The 27,349-nt window shown below is 39.8% G+C and overlaps 1 protein-coding gene across 2 annotated transcripts in view; it reads left to right on the top strand.

The window, feature by feature from the left end:
- The window catches only part of PTPRG (protein tyrosine phosphatase receptor type G), a 747,279-nt gene that overhangs the window by 164,450 nt on the left and 555,480 nt on the right, over nt 1–27,349 (top strand). For both annotated transcript variants that reach the window (XM_073009981.1, XM_073009980.1), the window contains exon 2: nt 26,129–26,233. In XM_073009981.1, coding sequence (XP_072866082.1) covers nt 26,129–26,233 — 105 coding nt within the window. The remainder of the gene's footprint in view (nt 1–26,128; nt 26,234–27,349) is intronic.

The raw sequence follows: 27,349 nt of genomic DNA, 5'->3' as shown, positions 1-27,349 counted from the left end.
GGTGCCTCCAGTTGGAGGTATCATTCACTACAGAGACACTATGCAATTGAGTGCAGTTTTTGGGCCTTTATCCTAGAAGATGGTAGAGATTTGTCTAGACAAGGTGGTACCTTTTCTAACTCACACAAAGTCACATCAGCCGACTGTGAAGTTTGACCATCTATAAGATGGAATATTATATAATAATTTAACAATCAAGAAGAACATTATATTTTTGGATAACTTTGTGTCCTGTTTTTCATATTTATCACCCATGTCCTGCATATTTTCCTAAGTCAAGAAATTCCTGGAGAACTTTGTTTTTCCTTAAAATCCATAGAGGTCACCCCCTGGCTAGGGCTGCCATGTAAGCACAATCCATGTGTCACCTGGGATGCTCTCAGTTAAAGTAAGGGAAGACCCAACTCAGAACAATGAGAAAATAAAGAAATAAGTTAGTATACATACTGGAGATCCAGAGTAGTGTATTTCCAGACAATCAGTGACCAGTGAACTTCACTGGAACCTCAGATTGTTTCTGAGTTTCTGCTCTGTCATCTGTGGATCAGATTTAGCTTTAGAGTGGTTCTCCTTAGTATGACAAGATGTGGCAACATGAAGTGTTGTGTCGAGACCAGCAGAAAAAGGAGTAGACCAATTCGGGCCCTTTAGCTTGTCTTAATCTATGTTGTGCTGCTATAACGGATTACTACAGACTGAGTAATTTATAAGGCACAGAAATTTATTGGCTTATGGTTTTGGAGGCTGGGAAGTCAAAGATTGAGGAGCTGGAATCTGGTGAGGGCTTTCTTGCTGTGTCCTTCCATAGCAAATGGTGGAAGGGCAAAGAGAGGGCAACACACACACACACACACACACACACACACACAGCCAAACTAGTCTTTTTATAATGAACTCCTTCCCTTTGTAATCCATTCATGAAGGGCAAAGAGAGGGCAAAACAGAGACACACACACACACACACACACACACACACACACACACACGGCCAAACTAGTCTTTTTATAATGAACTCCCTCCCTTCCTATTCCATTCATGAGGCCAATGCCACGTGGGCCAAATACATTCATTAGGCTCTATCTCTCAACACCACTGCTTTGGGGATCAGGTTTCTAACACCTGAACTTTGGGGGATGCATTCATACCATAGCAAAGTTTGCAGTTGAGCTGAAGGGAAATTTGGACACTAAATTGATTTTGATGTAGCAAAGGAAGCAGTCTGGATAAGGGAGGGGATCAGATACAGGACGGGGCATCCAGCCCACTTGCTAGAATTAGAATTGGGCTTTTGGAACTCTGTTTATGCATAAGTCTCCCTGTAAGGCTTACATTTAAAGCAACTATATAAAATATGAAAGTCAATATCAAATTTCTAGTCCTGTTTTCCTTTAATTTCAGTAGTATAACTTCAAAGTGAAATTGTAATTTTTGTTAGGAAATGAGTAACGGTGAATTTTATGTTATGTCTGTTTATTTTGGTTAAATTTTTAAACTGCTTTTTAAATTTTCCTTAATATGGGGTGTACTGTCTGGCACACAGGATGCCTAATACAGTTATTCAATCATGGAAATGTATTTTCTGTTCTTCAGAACTGTATAAAGGTGCCAACTCATGTTGGAGTTCTGAAAGTAATGTTTTAATTTGAATGATTTGAGAGATACAAGTGGAACTTAAAAAATTATTTGGGGAGTGGGTTTGTCAGGGTGAGCAGAGGTTGATGATAAATTTAGAGGAGTTGGTTTTGTGACCCAACCCTAGGTTAGAACTATGCAGTATTCAGCCTAAGTCAAATATTTAGGACTATTCTGATTTCCTGTCTCCTTTATTTTCAGGAAATGTCTTTGTTACAGAATTTATATAATCCATCCTTTAATTGGTACATTGTTCAAAGGCCAGGTAATGTGTGAATAAACTTTTGTTTTATTTCCCAGTATTTTATTGGATGATCGACAGGAAGTTACAGATTTAAAGGCACGGTGACTTTTCTACCTTTTTTTTTTTCCCCTTTTTACTGTCACAACAGCATTAATTTTCATGGCCTAATTATCTGTGGAGATATCTTTCTAAGAAGTTGCTAAGTTTTATCTGCCCTCATCTTCCTCCTTCCCTTGCCCTTGGTATTACCATTATAAATAGGATACATGTGCACATTTTTGGTGAAACAAGAAAAGGGAAACCCCCATGGTCTCATTGTCTTTAAATATATATTTTCTCATGTTATGAGGTCCTTGTTTTTATCAAAAAAGGGTTGGATAGAAAGTAAAAATGATGGCTAATGTTATCTTTAGAAGAGATATATATTATTAAAAATATCATTAACTTTTAATTTTGAAATAATTACAGATTCACAGGAAGGTGCCAAGATAGTACAGAGCAGTCCCATATACCCGTTTTTTTTGTTTTCGCTAGTGGTTCCATCTTATAGGATTACAGCGCAATATCAAAACCAGGAGTTATTGGCACAATATATGTTTGTAGTTCATGAACATTTTATCTCATGTGTTGTGTAACGACTGCTGAAGTCAACATACTGGATGATGCCCATGTCACAAAGATTTCCCTCATTCTACCCCTTTATAATCGCACACATCCTTCCCTCTACTATCTCCAAATCATGGCATCCACTAATGTGCCTTACATCTCTCATTTTGTCATTTTGAGAATATTGGGCTGGGCCCTATGGCTCATCCCTATAATCCCAGCACTTTGGGAGGCTGAGGCGGGCGGATCACTTGAGGTCAAGAGTTTGAGACCAGTCTGACCAATACGTGAAACCCCGTCTCTACTAAAAATATGAAAATTAGCCTGGGCATGGCGGTTGACATCTGTAACCCCACCTACTTGGGAGGCCAAGACACGGAAGGTGGAGGTTGCAGTGAGCTAAATTAATGCCACTGTACTCCACCCCGGGTGACAGAGTGAGACTCTCATCTCCCAAAAAAAAATAAATAAATAAAAGGTTATATACATAGAATCATATAATATGTATATAGTATGTGACTTTCATAGTGCCCCCGATCTCCATCCAAGTCATAGTGTGCCAATAGTTTTGCTTGGCCTTATTGTAAAGTAGTAGTCTATGTCGTGGATGCACCACAGTTGGTTTAACCTTTCACCTTTTGAGGGAGATTTTGGTGGTTCTCACTTCCTAGCTGCTACAAAGTCGAATATTAACAGTGTGTACACATTTTTGGATGATCATAAGTTTTCACTTCCCTGGGATAAACACCCCAGAATACAGTTGCTGGAGTGTATGGTAAATGTATATTTAGGTTTTTTTTTTTTACTGCCAAGCTCTTCCAGAGTACCTTTCCCACTCCACACTCCCAACAGCAATGCATGAGAGATCCAGTTTTTGTGCATTCACCCCTCGCAGCTTTTGGTATCACCATTTTTTTTTTTTTATTTTAGCGATTCTGATAAGTATGCAGTGATATCTCAGTGTGGTCCCAATTTGCATTTTCCTGATGGCTAATGATACTGAATATCCTTTCCTGTGCTCATTTGCTGTCCTCTCTTTGTGTCTTTTGCCCACTTTCTTACTGGATTTCTTTTTATCGTTGAGTTTTGAGAGTTCTACACACATTCTAGATAGTAGTCCCCCATCAGATATGTGGTTTGCAAATATTTTTATCAGTATAGAGCCTGTTCCCACTTCCTGTCACTAAGGCTCTTTATAGTGCAAACATTCTTACTTTGAATGAAATCTAATTGATTAATTTCTTCCCTCTGGATGATGCTTTGTTGTCATATCTGAAAACTCTTCACCAAGCACCAGGTACAGAAGATTTTCTCTTCTCCTTTTTTACCACTTATAAGTTTCATACTTTACATTTAAATGTACAATCCATTTTGAGTTAATTTTTGTGTAAGCTGTGTGATTTAGGTTGAGATACACCTTTTTTTTTTTTTTTTTTTTTTTTTTTTTTTTGACGAAGTCTTGCTCTGTCGTCCAGCCTGGAGTGCAGCGGCGTGATCTGGGCTCACTGCAACCTCCACCTCCTGAGTTCAAGTGATTTCTGGCTAATTTTTGTATTTTTAATAGAGACAGGGTTTCACCACGTTGGCCAGGCTGATCTGAAACTCCTGACCTCAAGTGGTCCACCCACCTCGGCCTCCCAAAGTGTGAGGTACACTTTTTTTTTTTTCCGCCTATGGATATCCAATTACTCCAGCGCCATTTGTTGAAAGGACTATCTTTCCTCCATTGAATTGCCTTTGCACCTTTTTCAGAAATTAGTTGGCCGTACTCTGTGGGTCTCCTTCTGGGTTCTCTATTCTGTTCCATTGATCTTTATGCCTGAATCTCTGCCTATACCACATTGTCTTGATAACTTTAGATATAGAACAAGTCTTGAATTTGGATAGAGTGATTCTACCCACTCTGTTCTTCTCTTTTTTGAAGACTTGATTCCCTGCCTATCTCTAGCACTTCCCCTACCATTTTTTTTTTTTTTTTTTGGCTTGGAATGGTTACTGTGTTCACTGCAAATGACCACAGCACTCCTTGAGAAATCTTCCCTTTCATGTGGCACGTTTAATCCTGAGGGCCAGTTCTAACGGATTGGTGATGTCTTATCATCTGTTTTATTCCTTTTCTGGAATCCAGTTTTGAGTCAGATGGAGAGAACGAGGCCTGGCCCAGCAGGAGAGTTCTCTGATCCTTCAGTACTGTCTAACTTGGGTATGATAGGTATGTGGTATCAACAAAGCTGGGTTTTTGCCTCACTGGTATCAAATAAGGCACTGTTGAGTGTTAGTTGGAGAAGAGCCAGAAGCTTGTGACTGGCTGGGATGAGTGGTAGAGAACAGGCCTTCCTCACACGTTTAATCTAACCTCTCTAGTTTAAATATTTCCAATGAATCATCATACTCTGTGACCTCGTGACATCAATCTGCACAGAGCGACAGTTCTTATCTTCAGACTTCAGTCAAGTTTCATTACTGTGGTTTATGTGTAGTGGCTTTGCTTTGGGGCTTCCGCTTATCCTGCTGTCTGCTTTACCATCTCTCTCAAGTGAAAGGGTCTTTTGATTTATGGCTTGCTGGGATCCTTTTCAGCATTGATAGAGCTATGTATGGGTTAATGGTTGAAAATATATAGGATTTGGTTGTTAGAGTGTATCTAGAGAAATTGAGCTAATTTGAGGGAAATAAATCTCACTTGTACTCAGAATTTGTATAATGGAAATATACTACCATTAAATGGATAACACAAAAAAACTATTAAATATAATTGTAAGTAGGTGCTTTCCTACCTAGGACATATAAGATACGCACAAAGCCATTTAATAATCCATTAAACACTGCTGATAGAATTGTATCTTCTCCAATGCATGTCCCCTAAATTGCCTGTTTTGATGCCTGAAATTTTGCCATTAAGGATTATTATTGTTGTATTTTTGCATCCCCAGAAATCTTCTTTGTTAGATTGACAGTTCCCTTGAGTTTATGATTTGTTTAGCTGTTCCAGCTTACTTAGATTGAGCTGTTGATTTTCTGTGGCATTTTTCTGAGTGCTGTAGTTTTGAATGCAGGAGGGGAGAGGGATAGGCCTGGAGCCCAAGTTGTTTGGGAAAGTAGTTTAAGTCATTGCAGTGTAAAATCATAATTTTCTTCTTCTTTTTTTTTTTTTTTTTTGAGATGGAATAGTGCAGTAGTGTGCTCTCATCTCACTGCAACCTCTGCCTCCCAGGTTCAAGAGAGTCTTGTGCCACAGCCTCCCAAGTAGCTGGGATTACAGATGCTTGCCACCACATCCGCTAATTTTTTTTGTATTTTTAGTAGAAATAGGATTTCGGACTGTTGGCCAGGCTGGTCTTAAACTCCTGACCTCAGGTGATCTGCCTGGCTCGGCCTCCCAAAGTGCTGGGATTATGGGCATGAGCCACTATTCCCGGCTCATATCAAAAAGTTAAAACCATGGCTTTTATACAAACAAAATGAATACATGTCAAATGCAAATCATTAATAAGGCAAACAGTAATCAAGTAAAGTTGGTTTAAAGGACATTTTGAGGAACTGTGTATTAATAAGTTACAAAGGCATGCCAGAATATGATTGCTAGGTTACTTAAAGCCAACACTGGTTAATGTCCTACAGGGCAATACAACTGCTGACTGTTTTTCTTTCTTTAAACTGCCTATAAATCTACAGGTTAATGTGTAAGGTCACCAAGTCTTACCTTTAATCACGGTAATATCAAGTCAAACAATGGTATGTTCTAGGTAACTAAATAATTTGAGGTGAGCTTGTTAAATTCTTCACCTACCATGACATTGAAAGGTCATGATGTCTTCTCATTATTTCCAATTTAGGAGAATTTTTCTCCTCAGCAGTTTGCGAAGCTTCTTGGCTATTGATAATGCCTGGGTTTTATCACTTTATGGTGTTGCTCTGGTGTGGTGTGGAAGGCTGGTCTACCTGTTTGTGAGGCGAAGCACTTTACCAGCTGGTAGCTGAAGCATTTGTGATATTTTCATTGTTTTTCTTCTTCTCTGTTGACATTTGCCACTTTCAGTCCCATTTCCATCTCCATGTCTTTCTTTCGTCTTGTTAGAGTGCATTTATGCCCCTCAAATTTGCCTAGCATGCTGGCAGAGAGGAACAGGCTACTGGAGAGGAGTGAGTTACAGAGTCCTGAATGATTTACTTACTTCGCTGTCTTGAACTTGAATTAGGTGGATATGCCTCAGCACACACCTGTGCGACCTCGAGCAAGTCTGGTACTTACTTTAAAAGGATACTGTGAGGAGTAAAGGGTTAAAATAAAGGATTTAAAGCTATGCATGGTGGTGCACATTTGTGATCCCAACACTTTGGGAGGGAGGCTGAGGCAGGAGAATCACTTGAGACTAGGAGCTCAAGACCAGCCTGGTCAACATAGCATGACACCATCGCTACAAAAAAATTAAAAAAATTAGCTGGGTGTGGTCGCATGTGCCTGTAGTCCCAGCTACTCGGGAGGTTGAGGCAAGAGGATCATTTCAGCCTAGGAGTTAGAGGCTGCAGTGATCTCTGATTGCACCACTGCCCTTCAGCCTGGAAGACAGAGCAAGACCCTCTCTCAAGAAAACAAGTTAAAAAAAAAAAAAGATTTAAAAATGGTGTCTAGCACGCACACAGTAAGTTTTCAATTAAGATGATCTAGCTAAGAGCTATGTATTTTTTGTATCTTATTATTTTATATCTTAGGTGCTCTAACATATTTGAAAACCCATATGCTTAAAAGGACCAGGGAGCAGGCCTGGTGGCTCATGCCTGTAATTCCAACACTTTGTGAAGCTGAGATGGAAGGCTTGCTTGAGCCCAGGAGTTTGAGCCCAGTCTGGGCATCATAGTGAGATGTAATCTGTACCGGAAAAAAAAAAAAAAAAAAAAAAAAATTAGCTGGACGTGGTGGCATGTACCTGTAGTCCTGGTTACTTGAGAGTCTGAGATGGGAAGATCACTTGAGCTTGGGAGGTTGAGGCTGCAGTGGGATGAGATTGCACCATTGTACTCCAGTCTGGGTCGCAGAGAGAGACCTTGTCTCAAAAAAAAAAAAAAAAAAAAAGGACCAGAGAGGCTCCCTGTAAGTCACTAAAGGGGCTTACAGAATTAAATACAGGAGCAAGGGTAACTGGCAGCTGATGTCTGGCATCCCAGCGGAGGGGAGAATAGTGATTGGTAGGGGCAGTGGTGAAGGGGAGAACATATGTACTAAGTGAAGATGGCCCACAACTGTGCATCCGGGCCAGTTGTTGTCATATATTTCAGGATGGCTTGATATCAACATTTTTAAAGGAAAGAGTAAAGTCTGATTGTCCTGTGTCCTTTCCCCTTTGTAAAGGGTGGCAACTGATAATTGACATTTAAAAACTGCTATATTTTTGGGTTTCATAGAGTAGGCTATCAGTTTGCCGTGTTTGCTCTGGGTCGATTTAGATTACTCAATGATAAAGGTAAATAGTTCATTTAGACCTTGTAAGATCTTGTGACCATAGCAATCATTTTCCCAGTCCTCTGCTTTCACAGACAAGGGAGTAGGTTTGGGCAAAGTTACACGGCCTGTTAGTGGCAGTACTTTTACTTTTTATGGAAATGAGCTTTACTTTTACACATTCTTTCATTTGGGGAGTTATATGGTTTAACATGCTCATTTTTTAACAATTCACCATGCATTTAAAACATGAGCGTAGTGATTGGGAAGTACACTGAAATTGGAACAGTGGTTATGGTTATTTTTATTTTCTTGTTTATGCTTTTTAGGTACTCTCCTGCCTGTTTAATGTACTCTGCTCATTAATGTACTTTGCCTAATGTGCTTCTATAGTGAATATTTATTGCTTTTATTATCAGAAAAAGCAATAAATGCTATTAAAAAAAGAATTTATCATGGAAATGCCTTGATCTGTGATAATATAATGATTGATTAGTTTCATGGCTCCCAAGATTGTTGCCTGTAACGTGGTGGTTCATTTCATTTGCTCCATGAAAATGATAGTGTGTCTTATTTTGCACCTGAGATATGTTGAGATGGGTCTTCCTTAGGTCTGCTGCGATTTCTTTGACTGAAGGGGTTTGTGACCACCACGGGGCATGTAAGTTGCTGGTGCCACTCCTGGGCAGCTTGCCTGTAAGGGATACCGTCTGTGTTGGCAGAACTAGGGGCTTGTCCTGCTGGGCTGTAGCCCACCAACTGTTGCAGCTACAGTGCCTCAGCTGTCGTGCTTTTACACTAACTGTCATTAGCCATACAGACCTTTATGGCTCAAACCAGGCCACATCTGTTGTGAGTCCTGTGACCTTCAAAACCCACACCAGGAAGAAATGCAAAACATTTTTATCTCCAGGCTTTCTGCAAACGCATCATTGTAGAGGGCTTATTTAAGAATGTTTTTCTAAACTTATTTTATAAAATATTTTCGTTTTTCTTGTCTTCCATTGACAGTGGAGTTTCATTGTTAATGATTTGAGCAAATTAGTGTTGCTCAGAAAGTGGTTTGTTGACCACTTGCATCTGATCACAGGAGTTTGTTAAAAATATTCTTCTCAAGCCTCACAATAGTCCAGTGGAATCATGATCTGAGGGGTGTGTTTGTCCATCCACATTTTAAACCAGTGATTTGGGCATTTAGGACTATGTGCCCTGAGGGACACTGTCTTTTAGAGAGGTAGGTGTGAAGTTAGAAAGGTGACTCTAAGATGAGTGCTCATGTGGTGACTTGGGCACCCCCAGGAGTGCCTAGACTTATTAGAAAGTTTGCTTTTGTTCACTTATCACATTATTGAAAAAGGGAGAGTTAACTTTAGGGAAGGGGGTTCCAAAGCCATGCTACATGCAGAGTGTTTGTGGCCATTGAAAGTTTGGGAACTGGATTTCTAGGTTACAGCATTGATTCACTTGGTTCTGCTTTTCAGAAATAGTAATGACTATAATGAAATTGTCCTATTTTCTGTATTTGCTGTGGGCCCCTTTAACTCAGTTCCCTCTGAAAACCTGCTGAACACTGTTCTACTGTTTCTGCATTATTCAATGCCAAGCCAAGGTGTTAGGCTTCCTGATGGATTTATGAGCCTCACATTTCCATTGCTAAAGCAATGAATAGACCAAGGAACGATTTGGCTCCATAAAAATACTTTTTACTCCCATTGAGTTAGCACTCTCTTGAATAGAAAAAAGGAAAAGAGAAGAAGTAGAGTTCCCCTAAATTGGGGGAATGGGATAGGTAGAGAATCGAAAGACAGAGGGTTTGACTAGTTTTGTGCTTGGGGGCAGGAGCATTAGTAGGATGTATGCCATGAAGGAGACACAGAAGCTTACTTCCTTTTTTTTTTTTTATTTTGAGACAGAGTCTTGCTCTGTTGCTAGGCTGGAGTGCTGTGGCACGATCTTGGCTCACTGTAACCTCCACCTCCCGGGTTCAAGTGATTCCCCTGTCTCAGCCTCCCGAGTAGCTGGGAGTACAGGCATATACCACCACGCCCAGCTAATTTTTTGTATTTTAGTAGAGATGGGGTTTCACCATGTTGGTCTGGATGGTCTCAATCTCCTGACCTTGTGATCCGCCCACCTTGGCCTCCCAAAGTGCTGGGATTACAGGCATGAGCCACTGTGCCTGGTCAGAAGCTCCCTTTCATAGTGCTATGCAGAGCTTTAAAGCCACACATGCCAGACATTCTAGATGGAGATTTCTTTTTCCTACTTATCTTTCCAGCTTTTTCTCTAGTTCTCCACTGTCCAGTAGGAATGGAACATGAACTGCATAGATACTTTGTTTTCCTTTTTCTTTCTTTCTTTCCTTCCTTCCTTCCTTCCTTCCTTCCTTCCTTCCTTCCTTCCTTCCTTCCTTCCTTCCTTCCTTCCTTCCTTCCTTCCTTCCTTCCTCTCTCTCTCTCTCTTTCTCTTTCTTTTCCTTTCCCTTTCCCTTTCCCTTTCCCTTTCCCTTTCCTTTCTTTTTCGACAGTATGGCTCTGTCACTCAGCCTATAGTGCAGTGGTGTAATCTTGGCTCACTGCAACCTTTACCTCCCAAGTTCAAGTGATTCTCCTGCTTCAGCCACCTGAATAGCTGGGATTGCAGGTATCTACTAACATGTCCAGTTAATTTTTTTGTATTTTCAATAGAGATGGGGGATTTCGTGTTGGCCAGGCTGGTCTTGAACTCCTGACCTCAAGTGATCCACCTGCTTTGGCCTCCCAAAGTGCTGGGATTACAGTGGTGAGCCACTGTGCCTGGCCCACGTAGGTACTTTTAATTTTTTTTTTTTTGTTTTTGAGACAGAGTCTCGCTCTGTCGCCCAGGCTGGAGTGCGGTGGCTGGATCTCAGCTCACTGCAAACTCCGCCTCCCAGGTTTACGCCATTCTCCTGTCTCAGCCTCCCGAGTAGCTGGGACTACAGGTGCCTGCCACCTTGCCCGGCTAGTTTTTTTGTATTTTTTAGTAGAGACGGGGTTTCACCGTGTTAGCCAGGATGGTCTTGATCTCCTGACCTTGTGATCTGCCCGCCTCTGCCTCCCAAAGTGCTGGGATTACAGGCTTGAGCCACCGCGCCTGGCCGGTACTTTTAAGTTTTATAGCAGCAAACATAAAAAGTAAAAAGAAACAGGTGAAATTGATTAGAATAATTTATATAACCCAGTATATCTAAAATGTCATTTTGACATGTAATCAGAATTTTAAAAATGTTGATGAGATATTTTGCCTTTTTGTTTCTTGCTAAGTGTTTGAAGTCCTGTATTAGCTAGGGGCGACTGTGTCAGACAGCGCAATTCAGAAGGCTGCTTCTTATCCCCACTGCTCAGTTAAAATGCGAACATATGCCTGCGTGGAACGTTCCCTTTTTCTGTTTTAAGGAAAGTGAATTGTTTTCGCAGCAGTTAGTTGGTGTTAGCATAATGCCTTCCTGTGTAGGCTGTAGTGTTAGAATTCTCTTTGCAAGCCTTGTAATAATTTTCAGGAATGATCACTTTTATTATAGTATTTTTAGTGCAACTAGAGGGTTTTTACAGTGTGAAATCTCTTAAAAGGACAGTAAAAAATGTATTGTGTTTCTTGTGGGACACAGGGTTGGGCATTTAAGCACCTAGTAGTGTTCTTGAGACAAATTCTATGAAATTTGAATTGTCCAGGAGAAACACCAGTCAAAGGTCACTTTGTATTAGTTCAAACATTTTCTATATTGGTATTTCATGTTTGGGTCTCTATACTTTCTATGTTTTGTGAAATAACTAAATCCACACCATTCATTTCTATGTTGTAGCCCCTCACACTTGATTAGGGGGTCCAGTGGAGCTTCCTTTCCCTTTCTCTATCTGTTTAGAGTGTCTGGGTGTGTATTCCTTTCTCTGTCATGTGCAATGTGACTTTGGCAAGGTCCTTAACCATTCTGTGCCTAGGTTGCCTGGTTTTTAAAATGGGAATAATGAGAGCATTTATCCCAGAACGCTCTGGTGAGGATTAAATGAGATATTTCAGTTGAATAAATCAGCACAGTGCCTCCTGGTACATGGTAAGTGCTAAAGAAGCATTACCTATCACCAGCACCATTACTCATTTTCTTTGTGAATTTTAGCAACTAAAGCAGAGCAGGAGAAATTTTGGGAATAGATTTATTTCTTTGACATTGAGATGGAGCTTTAAAAAACATTCCTGACTTCTTCCCAAAACATAAATTAAAAATCTTTGTTTCTGCCACAATATCTTTAGTCTCATTTCCCTATTCCCTCCACTATTTCATCCTGAGATTGTTCCTCTCTTCACTTTGTTTTATTTTATTTTACGAGACAAAGTCTTGCTCTGTACCCAGGCTGGAATACAGTGGCAAAATATCGGCTCACTGTAACCTCTGCCTCCCAGGCTCAAGTGATTCTCCCACCTCAGCCTCCCAAGTAGCTAGGATTACAGGTGCACATCACTGTACCTGGCTAATTTTTGTATTTTTTGTAGAGATGGGTCTTACTGTGTTTCCTAAGCTGAGCTCAAGTGATCCGCCTGCCTTGGCCTCCCAAAATACTGCGATTATAGGCATGAGCCACCAGGCCCGGCCAACATCTATTCACTTTCGGTAAATTATTTTAATAAGAACTCTCTGGTTAGAGCATGACTATTAAAGAGAAACTTCCTAAATGTATTTTACAAAGTGCTTTTTCTCTTTCTTGCTTTTCCTGAAACACTAGTTCTTGAATAAACCTCAGATATCATGTATGATTTCTGAAATACTTAAATCTGCAGACTTTTTTCTCCTCTAGTGTTTGGTTCCATTATGTTAAATATCAAAGAATAGATTAACCAGAATATGAATGGACAGGCATGCAAGAAAAACTCGAGGTTTCCACTTGCTTCTAATACCATCTATTTCTCTCACCTTTTCACTTAATACTCACTCACTGATTATGCAGAGGTGATATTTAAGAGCAAATCCGTTTAATAAACCTTTGTAAGTAATATTTAAAGGAGTGTTTATTTTCCAGAATTCACCCAGGATTTCTGTGATCTGCGGTTCTTTGGCTTTGGCACCTGGTTGTCCCAATTTGTTCCAGAGTATTTTACTGCATATGCTATATCTTTCTCGTTTGCTGTCTATAAATCAAGGGAACAGTTTGTTTCATTCGGTTTTGCCTGTTAGGGAAGCCCCCAAAGATACAAAATTCCTCTTCAACATTAGCGTATTTATTAAAAAAAAAAAAACTGTTTTTTATTCTCCTTCCTATCCCAAGTTTGATTGATTGTATTGCAGAGTCATAAAAGGATTTAAATTCAGAGTTGAAAAGTGTTCTTGAAATTGATTTCACTCAGCTTCTTGTATACAAATAGATATTGAGGGGGGCGGGGGAATACTGAACTGAAACTTTCAATTTTGGATGTGAGCTTTCCAAAGTCATCAAACTGCTTTTCTCTCTGACTCTTCAGATTGATCTTACAGCATAATTGGTCAGAGCCAGAGGAGGTTTTTGAAAAAGCATAGCCAAAAAAGAGAAAGGAAACAAACCCCACTTTTTAAATAGCTGCAGTTTCTTCCTCAGGAAAGGACTTTGGTTAAATAGCTCTTCTTCCCAAAAAGGCAAAACATTTTCCCCTATATAATTAATTTAAGAAATTGCTTTCAGAGCTATTTAAACAGACCTAGAGATAAGTGCTTTAGCCATCTTGATGTGCTCTAGCGAAAATTTTTATGTGGTTAGAATTTTTTTAATTAAATCACTTTATTTAAGATTGTAATAGCCCTTTTAAATTATTTTCCTTGAAACTCGTATTGTGTTATTTCAAGTTAATAACTCCTCTTTAAGCAAAGCAAAATGCAAGATACTTCTTCTGATGATTTCTTTCTGCAATTGAAGAGAACAAAGCCAGCCTCATTCTTGCTGGAAAAGAAGCAAATCTAACACCTAATAAAAATGGAGATAACAAAAATGGACCTGTAGCCCTGGGATATTCTGACTAGCAACATTAAAGTGGTTGCCTGGGCAATGCTAACCCCAATTCCTTGAGTTTTTTTTTTTTTTTTCCTTTGAAATGCCAGGGACAGGCCTGCATTGATTGAATCAAACAAAGCCGATGAGAGGCCTGTGTTTGAGGGGGAAGAAATGGTCCTACAGACTTGGAGTGAGGAAGAGAGCAGTATATTTGGTATTTTTTCTACCTATTAGCCCAAAAGCATATTCGTCTCTGAATACACATGCTTGATTATACAGCCATCCTGAACAGGTGCTAAAGACAAAATCTTTCTCATTGTGCAGAGACAACTTGCCATAGATTTAATTTATGAATTAGCCTTTACTTAGGTGTGCTCACACTGACTTATGGAAGAGTTCTTTTAAGGATTGTTTTGGGAGGCAGAGTTGAGGTTGAGGCCATGTTCACAGCCATGTTAAAACAATGATTTTTTTTTTTTTTTGAGACGGAGTCTCGCTCTGTTACCCAGGCTGGAGTGCCAAGATGTGATCTTGACTCACTGCAAGCTCCGCCTCCCGGGCTCAAGTGATTCTCCTGCCTCAGCCTCCCGAGTAGCTGGGACTACAGGCGCACGCCAATTTTAGTAGAGAAGGGGTTTCACCATGTTGTCCAGGCTGGTCTCAAACTGCTGAGCTCAAGCAATCCGCCAGCCTCAGCCTCCCAAAGTGCTAGGATTACAGGTGTGAGCCACTGTGCCCAGCCATTTTTTTAAAAAAAATTTTAATCATCACTAATATAAGGTTCCTCTGAAATCAATAGTACAGCCTTCTGTATCTCTACAAGTATCACACAGGCAGGAAGTTTTTTTTCTTGTATGATATCAAGGGTGTAGTTTTATGCACTATATAGCTAAGGGAAAATTTAGTAATAATGTGTATTCTTTCCTTCTTTTCCTTATTTTCTTTGTGAATACTTGTATTTGGCTTGATTCTCATTAACTGTTATCTGTTTTTTTCCCCATTGTTCTGTCTAAGCAGTTCATTTTGTGATCAGTCCTAATCCAGATGAAGAAGGGCAAAGGTGAAGTTTGTAAAAATAATATCAAAAGAAATCTAAAAACACGTTTATTAGGCATTTGGCTAAGTAATTATAAATATATGAGCTGAATATTTGTTTTGCTTTCCAAACCTTTTCTTCCAGGAGCAGTCCCACCCCAGTCCCCTGTGCACAGGTGCAAGTACACACTTAACAATGTTTCGTCTTGACTCACCCTGGGGATTGGGGTGAGGAGCCACTGCTCTTGCCTGCCTGCCTCCAATCTGTTCCCTGCCCAGCAGAGTCGTTTTTACAAAGCATATATTGGTAAAAATGTTCTAAAATTAGATTACAGTAATGGTTATGCAAGTCTGTAATTATACTAAAAACCGTTACATCTCAATAACGCTGCTTTAAAGGAAGGCATATATCAGACCATATTGACTGCCACGTTGGTCCTTCATTGCCTTCCCAAGTTCCTTTAAGGTCCTGAAGGATCCTGACTTGGTGCATCTTCAGCCTCCCACTTCTCCCCAACATCACTTCATCAAGATTTACCAGGGAGGCCTCCTCATGCCACCCTTTTTCCTGCCTCAACATCCTTGTGTGTGCTGTTCCCGTCTTCGAACCCTATCATCTCTCCCTGTCAATGCCCTCAACTAAAATGATGTCTCTTTTCTCCAAATGATGTTTCTTTCTCCGCCTCCTCTCTCTCTCTCTCAAGTACATTCTTTCCCCGCTTGTATTCTCTGTGGCTGTATCATGTGTGTTTCACTTCATTTTCATGTTGTTCAACCATGTATACAACTTTTGCTTTATGTGTTTATTGATTGCCTTATTGATTGTCTTCCTCATGGACTGGAAGCTCCTAGAGGGCAGGAACGGTGTAGAGTATACACTGTTGAATGCCATGGCAGCATCTTGTCATGAAAACTTGCCTATAAACGCTGTTGAATACCATGGCAGTATCCTGTCATGAAAACTTGCCTAAATCTTACCAAACTCCCTAGAAATTATCTTTTTGATAAGAAGGAGTTAGGAGCTACTTAAGCAGATGGTGAGTGCTGGAGGTGGAGTAGATAATTTGCTGACCAGAAGCATAAAGCTCGGGGAATAGACGACGATGCGCTATTGAGTGGCTGACCAGCCAGTGTTCAAGTGGTTTCTTCAACCTGGCTCTGGAAGTCGGAGGTCTTTGGGTTTACTCGGGGGAAAGTTTTGGAATCAGGTCTACCCCTTTCATGATACGATGTTTTAAGCAAAGGGGTGTCATGGTTGGAGTGCCCCTGTATTTGATCCCCAGACGCAGGCCCTAAGTCTTGTGCGTTCAGGGTGTTTATTACCATCTACCAGGTTCGGGGGTATCTTGGTGGATATTTTTGTTATTGTGAAGCTTACTCATTTCCAAGTTCTGGATTTATTAATCACCTGCTTGTTGCTGGCACATTTTGCTAGAGGTGGTGGATATGCTGAGGTGTTAAAATGGGTACCCAACCACATTTAAATAGGGCTTTTGTCCATTTCTATAAAAAAAAAAAAACTCATTTCGACGTTTCACATGGAATATGTATGTAAAAATGACTCAACTGTATAAAAGGCCTATGTTATAAAGCTTATTTTTCACGGATGAAAATGTGTTAGGCAGTCACAATTACACATTTTAAATGAAAGATAACATGAATCAAGATAATTTATTAATCAACATGTCACTTTCTTATTTGTTTCCTTAACTCAAGTTGTAACTTAATGCTTGCTTCTTCATTTTTATTTTATTTTTGAGACAAGGGCCTGTGGCCCAGGCTGGAGTGCAGTGGTGCTGTCACGGCTTGTGGCAACCTCAGACTCCTGGGCACAAGTGATCCTCCCACCTCAGCCTCCTGAATAGCTGGAACCACCTTGCCTGGCTAATTTTTATTTTTATTTTTGTAGAGATGGGGTCTTGCTTTGTTGCATTTTTTTTCTTTTTTCTTTCTTTCTTTTTTTTTTTTTGTAGCAATGGGATCTTGCTTTTTTTTTTTTTTTGTAGCGATGGGGTCTTGCTTTGTTGCCTAGACTGGTCACAAACTCCTGGGATCAAGCTATGCTCCCTGCTTGGCCTTCCCAAGTAATGGGACATGGCCTATTTTTAAAAAAAGTTTTTTTTTTTTTTTTTTTTTTTTTTTTTTAAGACTAGTCAAGTGAAGCAGTGGGAGTGGAGAAAGAACAAAGAAATCTGTTACTGGTTGTGATCAATTTGATACATATTTCTGGTTGGCTTGGAAGTGACTTTCTTATTTATAGACAATAACCAAAGTTTGTGTAGTTGTAATTGGAGGTTAGAAAAATCACTCCATATTTTACTGTTAATGATATTGGGAACATGATTTTATCTTAGACAGTTGCCAATAGTGGTGGAAAGACTAACCTAGACAACTTCTTTCTTTTGGAATTGTTACATTTTTAGTTTCATGAGGCTCATGTAGAAGTTTTTCACTTGTGATGTTTATTTACCTTTGAGCAAGTGGAGTAGCTATTCATATTAACTCACAGATATTTTTATGATGCCTAAAATTCAATTTTGTGAAGAACAGTTGTAGTATTGTGTCAGTTATAAAGGATTGAGAGTAATATCTGGTTCCGACCTGTGTGTTCTTGTGTAAGTAACATCCCTTTTCTGAATAATTGTATCTAAGCTACAGGACTATTGGGAGAATTACATGAGTGTGTGTGTTGATGATAATTTTAATGATGCCTTCCTCATAGGCAATAATTGACTTGACTTAGTAAATAACTTATTGGGCCAGGCCATGGGTGCAAACTCAGATGGCCCTAGGGACTCTTTAAGAAATATAAATGAACAAGTGGGACTGGGTGGAGAAGGCAGCTAGCTGGATATTCATGACTCTTCTCTAAAGAGCTACTTGCTATTCACATAGCATATTGTTGCCATTTGGGAACATGACCCAACTCTCCCATTAAAAAAAAAAAATGAAAATACAGATACTGGTGTTCTCTCCTGGAGTTTTCCACACTGGCAACTAATGAAATACGCATACAGCCATGCATACGTGTACAGTGGGTAAAACAAAAGTTCAGATGAGTGGCCGCGTTCAGCATGGTGGCCACCAGCATGCTCTCTCTCTGCTGTTTGCCATTTCTGTTGGCCATTAAAGATTTAAAGAGATGCCCCAACTGTAAAATGGAAAGTACAGGTTTGTGGCATTTGATATTACCCCGACACTGTCCGTCACTAATCTTCATTTTCCTGATAATACTGTAGAATCAGGAGACTTGATTCCTTCAGAATCAAACAGTAGTAAAATGATCTGAAAGAATGGTCTTTTTATTTCTGTCTGATATTTGATGCTATGAGCCCAATTTTTTTTAGGAAGGTGCCTCCGAGAAAGAGTGAACCGTGGTATTTTTCCAATTATCATCACAAATGTATAATGAGTTCCATTATAAATCAGTTTTATAAGTGTATCTTTTCTGAGATCTGTTGGAAGATGCGTATTTTTTAATTTCTGAAGTTTTAAAACTGTGACAGAGTTAATGGCAGAGGAATGACTCCAATGTTTTGTCCCTTTTAGCCCTTATTTATTTATTTTTAAAATAGATTCTGCCTTTTGTAACTGGCATTATTTAAGAGTAAAATAACAGAGGACTTCAGTATTTTGCTCTTTGCCTGGCTTAGCTCATTTTTACAGTGCTGTTTTCTGTTTCTTTTTCCCTCTAGGATAGAGCATTGCTGTGTGATTCCTCTTTCCCTTGAATTGCCTCTGAGTTTTAGTAATTTATTTTACTTGAAAAACATCATGGTCTTTTTATTCCTGTAAGATGATGAAAAAAACTTTTTATAGTTGAAACAGTAAGTATATTTGAATATGATAAAATAGGTAATCTACTGTAATATAACCTATTGTATTTGAGGTTAGCTCAGTATCACAAACAACTAGAAGGACCATTTGTAATGCAGTACTTACAATGGAACATACTTTTTGATTCTACTTTTTGGGACACTCACTGAGCACATTTTACTACAACTGATTGAAATACAGGCACAAAGGAAATGAGAGACTGATCAGAATATTTAATTACTTTTAACTATAATTTGATACTTTTGCCCATTGTAGGTAAAAAAAAGATATAGATTTATTCATTTTAGGCTATTGTGTGGGATTTAATGTTCTTGAATGCTCTTTAGAATTTAGAGAAAATTGCACTCGATGGAGATTTCACCATCCTTGAGGGATCTTTAATTTGTTTGTTGTATGTGCCATTAAAATAGATATAAAGAGCCTGCTTAACTACTTATCTGCCATTCTGGATATCTTCTTTCTAGATTGGAAAATGTGAGTGCCTGTTGCTTATTTTTAGTGGGCTTATTTTTTGACAGTGTCTCTGGGAGAAGAACTAGGACTCCGCATATGAGAGCGATGCACCCATCACCCTGAGTAGTTTTCATTTTGGCGCTGGAGAACCAGAATTTCTTTGTTCTGATGTTTTCAATTTTAGATGGAAGCTGACCTATTCTCCCAGACTTCTAAGTCCTTTGGAATGACCTAGAATTGGACATACAGTTAAGGAGAAATACCCTTATGTGTTACTACACTGTTTTGCTTTGATTACAGGATGTGCAGCCATATTGCAGATGGAACTTGGAGATGTTCTCATCACAGACTCACTCTGCTTTCACCTTTATGTAACCTTTGTCATGTAATCACTCTTCCCTGTAGGAGATAATGACATAGCAGAAGTCAAGTGGACATGGCTGGTTCAATACAGTAAGGTGAACCAGTGTTGTGGACGAATGCCGGGGTTATTTTGGAATCCTTTGTGGCCACATATCTTCCTTTCTTGGTGGACACCTCAGACTTTCATTCACATTCATATATACAAATGCATATGTAAATGGACCACCTTTGTCAAAAACAGTAAGACATTCGTTGTACTCTAATTTCAATCATGCATTTGCAATCTTGCAGGAAAAATATTCTCTATGGATATATTATGTAACAATATTTATTCATAATCAGTATAGACTCAGTGACCCTTTCATCTCTCTGAGAGTAAAACTTAAGAAAAAAACATCTATGTTAAGAATGCTGTTTCATGTGGTATTCAGAGGAGCCGGGCTGTTTGTATGAAAAATGTTGAGCCTGCAAATTAACACAGAAGAGTTAACACAGCTTGCAAGTCTTTTTTTCCCCACAAGTCAATATTTCTGTGAAACACTGAGAGTAAGGATTACACAGAATCCTCCTGAAGACACAGTTAAGGCAGATGGGATACACATCTGCTTTTTTATTCTAGAATAAAAACATTTATTCTTATAAACTATGTCCGGTGGCTCTGGGAAATTAAATAGGGCACATAGGAAACAGTTGCGTTGATATCTTCAGTAGTAGGCGACTCTTAGGATATTTTTATAGGAAGAAATTGGGCCTTGGGGTCTGGAAAAATTTTTATCTTTTTTTGCTTCGGGCTGGAAATGAAGTAGGCTCAGCAGAAGTTCTGAGAAGAGATAGAGTTTATGGAAACTCCCTGATGAAAATACCTGTCACTCATTTAGCTCTCTGCCTAGCAACCAACTTAAGATTCCTCCTGCTGAGTGAGACATAAGCATCATTGGCTAGTTAATACTATTGGTTTTGAAATCTCCACTTTTATCTTGTCAAAATTGAGAGACTCAAGTTTTCCTGTGTGATGGGAGTCACTGTATTCTTCCTTTCTAAACTCATTTCATTATTACACTATTCAGACTACTTAGATTTGATATTCCTGATGCCCAGGTCTGTCAGTCCATGGGGGGATCTGTGTGTGTGTGTGTGTGTGTGTGTGTGTTGGTTAAAATGTCACTAGAGATGACCTCTTTTGAGGAGGAGAATGCAGCAATATACAGCATATACTGCTGGGCTTCCCTGTGTCTTACATAACTAATATTCCAATTTTTTGCTGTGCTGTAACATGACTAAAAGTCCTCCTCCTAAGCTTTTCACTGAAAAATGACTTCCCCTCCATAAACCATAGTGGGCTTGGTGCTGTAGCACTTGGTAGAATATATGTTTGCATAACACCATGTCCTCTCTCTTGTTATTCACATGATAACCATAGGCAGATTTACACTTATTGTCTATTCTGAAGAGTGAAACTACATATTTTCCTAAGCATGCTCCATTTTTAATTGTGTAATTAAGTTGCTGACATAAGCAAGTATGCAATTTCACATTAAGGTGAGGATCTGTAAAGGCATTCATTTGCATAATTTAATTTTCTGCACAGAAGATATTGAAAATCAATAGCATGATTCATAGGCATACCATATCATTGCCACGCCGCCTTTGGTTGTCTGTTTGAGCTTAGAAGAGTACAAAGAGTATTAAAATTGATTAAATTTTGGTGTGCTGACTCTGTATCTTTACTTGGGAACCACAGACTGTTTCTATTTGCAAATCACTGCTCCTTGCCAATAAAATATTAAGTTGTTTAATATACTCTATATATACTTTTTGACTGCTGTTCAAATAATAGTTTTAAAACTTGATTTTTAAAAAAGATCACCTCATCATCGATTAAAATACATTTGAGGAGAGGACTTAAAATGTTGTCTTAGTTTAAATTATGTGAGTGCCAGTAAGAATGATAATTACTCCTCAGACATTTTTGTTGTGTGAACATCATAGAGCGTACTTAACAAACCTAGATGGAATAGCCAGCCCACTACACACCTAGACCATATGGTGTAGCCTAATGCTGCTAGGTTACAAACCTGTACAACATGTTACTGTCCTGGATACTGTAGGTAATTGTAGCACAATGGTAAGTATCTGTGTATGTAAACAAACATATCGGAACACATAAAAGGTACCGTAGACCAGGCGTGGTGGGTCACGCCTGTAATCCCAGCACTTTGTGGGGCCGAGGAGGGCGGATCACAAGGTCAGGAGTTCAAGATCAGCCTGACCAATATAGTGAAATCCTGTCTCTACTAAAAATAAAAAAATTAGCTGGGCATGGTGGTGCGCAACTGTGATCCCAGCTACTCGGGAGGCTGAGGCAGGAGAATTTTCTGGCTTGAACCTGGGAGGCAGAGGTGGTGAGCTGAGATCCTGCTACTGCATTCCAGCCTGGATGACAAAGTGAGACTCTGTCTGGAAAAAAAAAAAAAAAGTACACTAGAAAATACCTTTATACTCTTATGGGACCAGTATCATATATGCAGTTTTTCATTGACTGAAATTTTATCACGTGGCACATGACTTTACTTGATTATGTTCTTACAGTTAGGGGAGGGGGAGAGGTCACACATTATTGACATAGATGGAATAAAAAGGAAAAAATATATAGTCACCTTTAGTGAGTAGTTAAAAAATAAAATATGGTGCGAGGATTAAAAGTCCTGCCCTGTTCATTTCTGAACAATTGCCTCCCTAAAGAATTCATTGTCACTCAGGGCCATCTCCTTTTTGCTTCATGTATTAAGTGCTATTTCTGATAGGTGGGCAGTGGCTAGAGAGTCAGTGAGGTTCTGGGTGGTGGTTCTGCCTGTGGCTTATGTAAACACACACATAACATGCATAGATAACACATTTTCTTACCATCACTACCCTTTAGAACACAGAAACCATCAGCTTTTTTTATCTTTTATGTGTTCATTCAATCCCTCACTTTTTTTTTTTGGAGATGGAGTCTTGCTCTTTCACCAGGCTTGAATGCAGTGGCACGATCTCGGCTCACTGCAACCTCCGCCTCCTGGGTTCAAGCGATTGTCCTGCCTCAGCCTCCCGAGTAGCTGGGACTACAGGCGCGCCACCATGTCCAGCTAATTTTTGTATTTTTAGTAGAGACGAGGTTTCACCATGTTGGGCAGGATGGTCTCGATCTCTTGACCTCATGATCCGCCCACCTCGGCCTCCCACAGTGCTGGGATTACAGGCATGAGCCTCGCGCCTGGCTGCCATTCCCTCGCTGTTGATGAACACATACCATGGGCTGAGTTCCATTGTGAGTAGTAGGTTGACAGTAATAGTTCAGGAATATGCCTGTGCCCTATTTCCAGGGAGCTTAGAGCCCTTCATACGCCATGCAGCATGCCCTTGAGAAGCCTGTTTTCCTTACCATTCTGACCTTGCTGTGGAAAACCCACATTGTACCTCAATACTTTGGGTAGTGTAAGGAAGACAATATTAACCTAACTTCCTTGGGATGCTCTGTCCCTTCTGTTACTTCTTGTATGTAGCAGAACTGTACCTTTTACTTCTGTCTTAAATGAATTGCCTTTAGACAGGCAGTCCTGCTGCTCAAGTCCAATTCCTTATACCACAGTGTGATGTATATGTGTGTCTGGGGTGAAGTCCAAAGCATAGGGTTGGTTTGTTTTAAAGTAGCCCAGGGTTAAGAGTCAGAGCTCTAATACAACAATGGCCTTTTATGGATAGAGAAATTGATGACCAGGAGTTCAAGTGATGGTTTCAAGCACACCATTGGTGTCATTTGAGGATCTTTTTTTGGTACAAAAGACAGGAAAATGTGCTTTAGCAGGTAAATCTGGTCCCTGTAACTACAGACCCTAAGAGAGGGCTAGCTTCAAATCAGCTTTGTCTAGGGTTTAAATATTTTATTTTAGTTATTTTACGTAACTTTTTTTTGTTTTGTTTTGTTTTTGAGACAGGGTCTCACTCTGTTGCCCAGGCTGGAGTGGAGTGGCACAGTCACGGCTCACTTGAGCCTCCCTGGGTCACGCTGTTGTCCTACCTTAACCAGCCAAGTAGCTGGAACTACAGACGTGTGCCACCACACATGCTATTTTTTTTTATTTTTTGTAGTGACAGGGTTTAAATTTTGTCAACAGAATTGATTTTTTGGTCGTCCTGGCTTGGTTCTATTTTTAAGGTCCTCTGTTAATCCCTTACTTGGTCGTCAACCACCCCCGCTGAGGCTTCCACCTTGTCTGATACCTTCAGGAAGAAAGAAGAATCTCTGTCATTGGCCAGTGTGCCCATACCTGAAGGCATCACTGGGGCCACGAGAATGGTTGAAAGTAATTGACTGGCTTAAAGTGAACAAGGCTCACCCCTAGAGCTAACATTGGTGGTGACAGGGATTAGCTGTCCAACGTGTGACACACAGCTAGCTAGAGTGGGGATATGATTACTACAAAACAGATCATCTACAGCAAATTTCCACTATGTTGTCAGGCACTGAAAAGCACTAGGGGTGGGTGCAGCGGCTCATGCCTGCCATCCCAACACTTTGGGACGACCAAGTGAGAAGATTGCATGAGCCTGGGAGTTTGAGATCAGCCTGGGCAACCCAGGGAGACCCTGTCTCTACAAAAATAAAAACTCAGCTGAGCATGGTGGTGTGTGCTTATGGTCCCAGCCAGTCAAGAGGCTACATTGGGAGGATTGCTTAAGCCTGGGGGTTAAGGCTGCAGTCAACCATGATCTTGCTGCTATACTCCAGCCTGTTTGACAGAGCAAGACCCTGTTTCAAAAAACAAAAACAAAAACAAAAGCAGTATATGCCCAATGCTGAGTTAGGTGCTCTGCTCATCATAGCTTGTGTTATCTTTATAACAGTCTTAGAAGGCTGGTATTTTTAGGTTCATTTTACAGTCAAGGAAATTGAGGCTCAACCACTTACCCTAATGGAAGCCACATTTATTACTAACATAGTCAAGACATGTTTTACTCACGGTTTTGAGGTACAGAGGAAGGATTAATGGGGAGTAATTATTTGTAGAATGGTTTGGATGGAAGGCATCTAAACCTTCCTTGGACTTGAAAAATGAGTGGAAGCTTAGAATTTGACACGAATTCTTTGAGGAGCAATGAGCAGACATAAACGACATCAGGTTTACTTTTTAGGTGTGTATTGAGAATTTATAGGATTCTTACTTCCCTCTAAAGGGCTCATCTCTGTGGAATACCTTTGTTCAAGCATTACATCTTTTAATGCTAGTCTTTTTAATTGAAGTGTAAGCATAAAGTACTTTACAGGTTTCTTAATTTTTCTTCATGACTTTCACATTGTCAGAAAGGCTAATGCTGTCATGGCGATATTATTCCATTGGCTAATTTGGAATACAGAATGTGTTGTATTTTCCTGGTCCCATCATTGTCTTCAATTGAATATACAGCTTCCCAAAACTTTCTTAAACATTTTTTTTTTGGTCTTTGAAAGCACGCTTGCTTTTGTTTAGGTGCATTTAAATGTTATCATAGTCAGCTGGGGTATATTGTTTGCATATAATTCCATTTCATTTTGGATTTTGGGCACCTGTGATATTTGTCGTCTTACCCATCAGTGTTTTCAGGTGTGGGCTCATAACACAAGAAATCCGCATCCACGTGGTAGCTGGGAAGAGAGGGCTTGACGAACACTATAGCAGGCAGATGAAGCTCTCCTGTGAGAGTAGTAGTTTTGCTGTTGCTTGGCGGATTGAACTGATTTTGAGATTTCAAATATACATCACTAATCAGTGTTTCTTTTCTGGGCATTGTGGGCCTTGGAGGCTTTCTTGTTTCGTATCTTCTGGCACCACAGGTGACTGTTAGTGGCCGGAAGGATGTGGAAGACTGGTACTAATCACAAGGGGTCACCTAGGTTTCGGATTGTGCTGTGTTTGGGTGGCAGAAGCCCTGGCTTTGATGCAGCGATGCTTGAGTCTGGTTTTCTCATCTACTGCATACCTACTGTGTGACCTGGGGCCACTTACTTCGTGCCTCTGCTCCTTAGTTTCTCCATCTGTAAAAGAGGCAGAATGACCCCAGCTCTGTAAAGATCAAATGGGGCCCGAGGGTCTTTACACACAGGTTATAAACTTATACATGCAGTTGGAACCGAAGTCTACCGTTAGTTGTATGTGTGACCTTGGTCAAGTTCAAGTTCTTTCCATTGTTGAAGCTTCAGTTTGCTTATCCATAAAAGGGCTCCATTATTGGAACCACTGTACTGCTTCGTGGTGTTTTGCAGATCAAAGATAATGTATATAAAGTGCGTAGTGTACTGCACTTCTTGGCACAAAGTAAAGGTTCCTCGTCAATGATTCCTAATATGTATAATAATTGTCTGGATTTTCCTATGGTTTTGTTTTTTTGTAAAATAAGTTGGTTCTAGTCAGTCATCCTAAGGACTATGATTCTACTCAGTCACCCAATGGTGTTCATTTGACCCCCTTCCTGTGTCCAGTGGGGTGCTGCCTTTGTCTCATTGCGGGTCTCCCTCTCTTCCAGCGTTGACAGAAGGCTACGTCGGGGCCCTGCACGAGAATAGACACGGCAGCGCGGTGCAGATCCGCAGACGCAAGGCTTCAGGCGACCCGTACTGGGCCTACTCTGGTAAGTCCAGTTGCTCTGATGGAGGTCACACAGGCCAGTTAACATCCCATGCAACTCACTTGAAAGCACACTTTGAATCACTTTTACGCCTGAGTTCTGTTTGCTCAAATCTTTCGTAGTTCACTAAAAGTTGAAATATTCGAGCCTGTTTTCCCTCAAGGTTATAAGTACCTTAATTTATCTCTACCACCTGTTTCCTCAACCTGTTTTCCCCTCAATTTGCATTTATTTCTGAACTTTACTGTTAATGAGTTATTGTACCAAACTTATAATTTTCTAAAAGACGTAGTCTTGTCTTTTCTGTTTTTTCAGGGGCTGTGATTTCAGAGAGCAGAAAATATATGGCTAGTCTTGAGCTGCTAAATGTCTGCTAAACATTACAAACATCAGATATCATAATGCTCTATTAGGCTCTAAGCCAAGAAATGCAACTTTATTTTTAAATCACATCTTGTTCTTTGAATACATTTTAGCTGTCTACTCGATGGTAATCTGCAGTCCTTTTCATTTTTATTTTACTTTTACCCTTTGAGCCAGTGAAGGGAAAGAGCATTGTTCTAACTATGTTGAATGTAAGAAATAATTTTCTTACATTTTAAGGGAACAAAGATGAAGACCTAAAACTAGGTACAGACTTTTCTGGATTAGGCTTCCCACAACTCCCAAAATATGAGAGGTGGATTGTTATTTCTAGAAGAGATTTTTGATGCTCAAAAATGTATGGAAAATGTATTACAGCTAATTAAGGAGGAATGCTTGAGTAAGATAGACCACTTTGGAAATTACTTTGGCACTGAATAATTCAAACTCCTTGTGTGAAAGAGCTTGGAGGCATGGAGTATTAGTCTTAATAATAAATCTATGTATTATGCAATGTTGTTGCATATAGAACTGAAAGTATTCTTTTTCATAATGATACTCGGGTTTAAATCCTCAGTTTCTCCCAGCAAATCCTGTTAAATTTATGTCAGTGTAAAATTTATAGGTCTGATCTTTAATTACACCTTATCTATTGGCTTTTTGCATCGTTTTGTCTATTGATAAATCTCCTGCCCCTGCAGGGAGAATAGCCTATCTGTTTTGTTTTGCAGTGAACAGATAGTGATTCTGAAGTCT

Source organism: Chlorocebus sabaeus, chromosome 22 (genome assembly GCF_047675955.1).
Source record: "Chlorocebus sabaeus isolate Y175 chromosome 22, mChlSab1.0.hap1, whole genome shotgun sequence".
In the NCBI taxonomy this organism is placed as follows: Eukaryota; Metazoa; Chordata; class Mammalia; order Primates; family Cercopithecidae; genus Chlorocebus; species Chlorocebus sabaeus.
Note: the sequence above shows the minus strand (reverse complement) of the source record. Positions and strands in the feature narration are given on the sequence as shown.